Source organism: Sciurus vulgaris, assembly GCF_902686455.1.
Source record: "Sciurus vulgaris genome assembly, chromosome: 1".
In the NCBI taxonomy this organism is placed as follows: domain Eukaryota; kingdom Metazoa; phylum Chordata; class Mammalia; order Rodentia; family Sciuridae; genus Sciurus; species Sciurus vulgaris.
In genome coordinates this window covers 74,885,961-74,892,092 of record NC_136461.1, presented here as the reverse complement: position 1 = coordinate 74,892,092, position 6,132 = coordinate 74,885,961, and the positions used below count along the sequence as shown (strand labels likewise).

At 36.7% G+C, this 6,132-nt stretch overlaps 1 protein-coding gene across 3 annotated transcripts in view; it reads right to left on the bottom strand.

Annotated features, from left to right (window-relative positions):
- Positions 1 to 651: 651 nt before the first annotated feature.
- LMO4 (LIM domain only 4) overlaps positions 652 to 6,132 on the bottom strand; it is a 17,781-nt gene continuing 12,300 nt past the window's right edge. For all 3 annotated transcript variants that reach the window (XM_079131322.1, XM_079131324.1, XM_079131323.1), the window contains exon 5: positions 652 to 2,641. In XM_079131322.1, coding sequence (XP_078987448.1) covers positions 2,633 to 2,641 — 9 coding nt within the window. In that variant the 3' untranslated portion in view covers positions 652 to 2,632. The remainder of the gene's footprint in view (positions 2,642 to 6,132) is intronic.

Sequence of the window (6,132 nt, the reverse complement as noted above, 5' to 3'; positions counted from 1 at the left end):
GGCTTGGGGAAGGAAGTGCACACAATCACTGCTCACATCAGAATAAACTTGAGTGTTTTTAGTAGCTTTCTATCCACACAGAGCATCCCCATTAGAGATGGGTTTTATTGTTTGAAATGCTTCTGGTTTCAAGAAAGTGTTTTACCTAAAGCAAGACTACTACTTAAATATGTTCTATTGTATATTCATAGCTCCATTAGTCCTTCTCCAATTTAGCACATCAAAGAGAAGGCTTCATCACTTGCATGTGGATTATACTAACATGAGTGACATTTGTAATCTTATAGGTCTGCAACTTAAGAAATGCTTTTAGGAGCTCTTTATTAAATAGGCAGCAGTGCTTCAGGAACCAGTCTTATAATAGTTCATTTAAAATCTGTAATGACCTTCGCCCTCCACATCACTAAATGCCATACTGTATTACTTATTAAAGTTATTCACCACCTCCTTTGAATTTCTACCTATATGGGACGTGAGTACTTATGCCAAAAAGAATATAGAAGATGCTTACAATCTTAACACATTTCTCCCTTTACTACTGGAAGAGTCCAAGTTACTTTAGGAAGGATAGTAAAGAAAAAAGACGTGACCAGATCAAGTTTGGAAAAATCCCCAAAGGATGTAACTTAAACAGATATTGTTATGCATGTGATTTTCTTTTTATAAAGCTCTGACAGAACAATTCACTTTAACTTTCCTACAGGTTTATAAGAGGTTTGCAATTTGAACAACTAATTTTTCCTCCCCGCCTGCAATTCTCTGAAAGCGGGAAGTGAGCACAGAAGTTCTCAAAGGAAAGGGAAACAGACTATTTAGCTGAGGTGTGCGGAGCTAGACTTCTCATTCCATCTACTCCTATATCAGGTGGTCTGGAAGAGGGGCTTTCCTAGAACAAAATGAAATAAATGCCATTTTTGTAGAAAGGAAAGTGGATGTATAAACACACCGAGCTGAATTAGCCTGTGACAGAAGCTGTAGTTGAGATTTGCTTACATGCAATGATCATGCCTGGGGTGCAGGCCTGGCACCCAGGCCTCTTTGGCTTTTCCTCTTTCCAGCACCAGCCAGGGGCTGAGTGAGTTCTGGCCCCATGCCTCCCTCAGGGCATGTCTTAGGCAACGCAATTGCTGCTTGTAGAGACTCTCTGGCCAGACTAGCCACTGCCTCAAGACTACCACTAAATGAAATTGGAATCCTCCCCCAACAAACATATGGAAAGGCAGAGTCGGTGGAGGAGTGTAAGAGTAAAACAAAATAAACAACTCTCACTCACAGCAGACCACAGGAGTCTAAAAGCTCATCAGGAAGCGACTGCTTCACCCATGGAAGATCGAAGAATACTACAGAAGAGTTGTGGGGCCCTAAGCTAATGGAATTTCAAATTACACATAGGTGTGGTTTAGAAATGCTGTTTCCTTCAAAAGCTATAAACCTAGTGAAAGAACAAGATGGTTGTGCCATATTCTTTAACGTGCCTTTTGTCAGCACCCAAGATTTTCCTAGTGAGAAAAAGAATCAACGGAATAGCTGAAGAATCCAACAAGTATTTATGTGTAAACGCAAGACTGATAGTGATATAGAAGTATATTGAAGGGGGATAGCAGAATATTCTGAACTTATAAAAAGGACTCTGTTAAAAACATTGCTTTGTACCCCTGCCAAAAGTGGCACAGATAAGTAATTTGAAAAATGCCTTATGGCCCAGAGTTAAATACATATAGATACCACCTCCTTCACCCCTCAAATTTAAAGTGAGTTTGTCATACAACAAAATAAAACTAAATTTTTCCAAAATGTAAAAGAGAAAAAGCAATGTTTAAACCCAAACTCCATTGAACATTTTTTCTTTTAAGTTTTTATTATTTAAATACACCATACTAGAGCAAATGTCTCTGAAAATATCACAAATAAAAGATTTTTTTCTTCATTCAGCAAATTAGAAGTAGGGGGAAATTTCTACACAGTAGCTGCTATGAGCCCGATTTTTTTTTCCAATTTTTTTTTCCTTTTTCATTCTTTTTTTTTTTTTTTTTTTTAAATCTTTGCCATGGGAGTAGCAACATTAGGACAAAAACACTTACATGCATACATACATTGTATTTTACAGAGATACAATAAAAGTGTTTGTGATAGAATATCACAAAAGCCACATCTCTTTCCTTTATCTCATGTTCAGTTTTGATTGAAACACGTTTCCTTACAACACTTAAATATACAAAGAGCAAATAGAATGTTGTTAAGGTAAAACACAGGGTACAAACTCTGGCCAGTGCCCTGCTAATTGTTAATGAGGGTAGAAAGCAGATTTGAATGCTTCTTTTAATTAGCTTCATTAGTCATTTCCCTCCCCCCAAGCTCCCTCCCCCCCAAAGATGTCCTCCGGTGGATCTTTTTTCATTTTCTCTACAGTCTCCCATTAGCCCAGGTTCATGGAGTCCTTAATGTTCATATTCAGTCATTTTAATACACCAATAAATGCGGGAAGGGCAATCAAGACTAAAGAAGGTGCAATGGCATGGAGCTGGCACTGGTGCTAGCTACAAAGGTGACTTGTCTACTGAAGACACATGGGATCCACCTGTGATGAACAAAATCTGAGATGAAGGCACGCATTCTGCATTACTCTGACCTTTTAGCAGACCTGCAAGAAATAAAAACGGGCATCTTAGCTAAAGTGCTAAATTTGAGAGATATTAAACTCAAACACGACTCCTTTTGTCTTCTCTGCATTCACTAATCTTTTTTTATTAGATTACTTTCCAACTGTGACTTGATAGAGGCTTTCTATGCTACTTACTCCGGCAGTGAAGAACTAAAGCATAACATTTTCTGCAGTTTTACTAGCAGAGAAAATGAGACAGTAAATGGACTTTGAAAAAGTTTTTGGTGGAAAGTTCTACAATGAATTGCTTAAACTCTTGTAAAGCAAATTTCTCTCCAAAAAGAATGAATTACAATGTCTTGTCTAGTCCTGTTATCTTGGGACTTTTTTAATGATGAGGACATTCAGAGACAAGTCCCTACCCAGGAACTTTTGGGTTAACATGCTCAACTATAGTAAGTACTTAGCCTGCATGTGTCTCAGTTTCCTCATCTTTAAAGTAGGGGTGATAAGACTGCTATGATTAATTACCTTGTGTATAAGGAAGCCTAGTCCTTAATGAAAGCTGAATAAACATTGGCAGTATCATCACTATTCTGTTACCTCCTTGTGACATACTAATCTTTACCTACAGAGGTGTGCGCGTTTGAGTTGTGTATGTGTGTGTGAAAAGTTATGTCCAAATAGTCAGGAATTGTTTTTCACTGAATATTTCCATTCTGCGATGAGTGGAAATTTACAATGTTACATAAACATTGTAAATATGTGCATCAATACATGTAATATGTTCATGACTCGTGAGAGATTAAAGAATATAGTTCCACGCAAGTCTAACTTCAACATCTTAAGTTAGAAATGGCAATCCATAGTCATCAAATACAATCTGTTTGCAATTACAAAAATGAAATAATATATATTAGGTTTTTATGGTTTTTAAATGACATTTTGAGCTTCCCAGGAAGTTCTCGTTTCACCCTTTCCCTAACTTACTAAAAGCCTGAAGTCTATTAGGAACTGCAACCCCCCACTTCCAAGCTAATTAAAGTGGTGGAGGCTTAATTCCCCAGAGTGGAAGCTCAGTGTGAGAAAGGTAATTTGTCTGTCCAGAACAAAGATGCGGCAGCAGCCAGCAAGCATATTTAATAAATGAGCATCAAATGTCCTCTACGATGGACACACACAACACCAATTATGTAACTATGGGGGAACAGTGAAGGGATATGTAAACTAGAAGCCTTGCTAAATTTTCCTGACTAAAGAGACATGATCTAACTCTTACCTTACTGAAAAGCACAGATAATTCTAGGTGGCCCCGTTGCACTTTTGAATGGAAGAAAATATTCCGGAGCAGGCAGTGATTTACAAAAGAAAAAATTAGCCACATTCCTGATTTTCCCAACATTCTCCTGAGGTGGCCAAGTGCCCTTTAATGATACAGGCTATAAAATTTTGTAGATATTCAAATTCTAGTGGGTCTCACATTTCAGTCTGAAATCTGAGATTTCAATCACTATATGATTGAAAATCCTTGATTTTTTTCTCAGAATATACAAAAGCCAACAATGCAGAACAACTAAACTATATACTTGCCACACTAGAAACAAATTTCAGGAGAATAAAAGTTTAAAGGGACAATTTGATGGTGGCTTTCCATACAATTAACTGCCTTTAAAGAAGAAATGTAATAATAATCAACTTATTATTTTTAAGCCAGAGGATGCTTGAGTATATTTACTATGCCATCAAGCACTAAAAATATAATTGGTTCTGTGAACAGAAGGAAAATCGCCAAAATAAAAACCAATTTTCCCTACCCAAAATATGGAGAACGAGAGAAAAGAAAATAATAAAATGGAGCTATTTGTCATTTTGCCCCATCTCATCTCCTCCAGAAAAGAAACGCCACAGGGTTTTGAGAAAATAATTTTAAAGCATTCTCCAGGTCCAAAAATCAGTTTATGTTCTACCAGGAAGTGTGTTTTCATTAACTCTTCCCCCTTGCCCTCTCATTAATATCTCTCTGGACCACATTCGGCTTGCCCAAAACCTTTATTTACAAAAACTACCTTGTGAATTGACTGTGCTCATAGTGAGCGGAGCACCAAGGGCAAAAATGTGAGACATTTAGGTCAACAGGGAAATGTTCTTAATTAACATCACCCCAAAACCAGCTTCTCACCAATGTCTGACAAGAACATTTCCTTAAGTTTTATTTCCTTATGCCTTTTAAGAGCTATTAATTTTTGAAAGCCACCTGTCTCTCTCTCTCTCTCTCTCTCTCTCTTTTTTTCTGGCTTCTAACATTAAGAAAATACACAGTAGAAGATTCTTACTCATTGCCTAAACTATATTTTGTGTTCCAAAAGGAACACCCTACCACTCCCATCCTGAAAAAGGTATGAAAAGCACAAGGTTCCTATGAAAAGGACAATATACATAATCTTATACACACATAAGAAGCCAGGTTTTTCTCCAGTTTTCCTTCCTAGCACCTCTAAATTTGCATCATCTTATACTCAATAAGATGGCACTGCAACCCTGCTCATATTTCTTGGGTGTCCTTGGCACTCAGTCCCCTAGCTAATATTGCTATTGCCTACATTCAGTGCTTCACAATCTACTTCATTTTCTATTTTGTCTCTCCATCCTTCAATTCTCACCATGCATGTTGGTGAGCTGTAACAATCATTTTATATACTTTGGTAAGGCAGGAAAGAAATGGTATAAAACCAGCAATGTAACAAGTTAGATACAACTTGGAGGGGGATTAGGCTTTTACATTACAAAGGGAGGGAGTAGAGAAGAGATCCACCATTTTATTCCTAGCACTTTTGTTGGGTTTTGTTACCAAGTATAACTACAAATAGCTTTGCTTCGGTTTCAAAATTGGTATCTGAAAATATCTGTCCATTCATTGTTCTCAACTCTGTCCCGTATTTTCACTTCATTAAAATTCAACCATAAAAATCTGTAAGTATTCATATGAATGGGCACTCCTTAAAGAAACTTCCATACCCCATCAGAGGTGACTGGTTAATTTGCAATAAAAAATAAGATTTTTATTCTTCAAATGGTTATTCTATGTAGCTTCTCATATTAGTAAATTAAACAAATAAAGCTACACATAATTTCATGTAATTAACACTAAATAAAGAATACATTAAAAATTACCCCATAAACCTGAGCAAGAGAAAAGGATAAATACGAGCATTCAATGCAGCAGTATAATTTTAAATGGCTAAGTTTTCAAATATTTGTCATTTTCCCCACACACAACATTAAGAAAATGCATTACAGAAGACAAAGAAGCCTAATATTTTTCCTGGGACTTTTGAAGCTTGCTTAGATTCCTATTTGCAGACAAATGTTGTTTTTTTGTGATCCTTACAACAGACATTAATGAAGTTCCTATTGTAAATCCATAAAGAATTACCAAGTGAAGTGTGCACTTTTTGTTTCAATGCAATAACTCAGTGCTGTGTGATTGCCTGGGTTAATGATGAAAAAGTCAAACATACTATCAGAGCTGA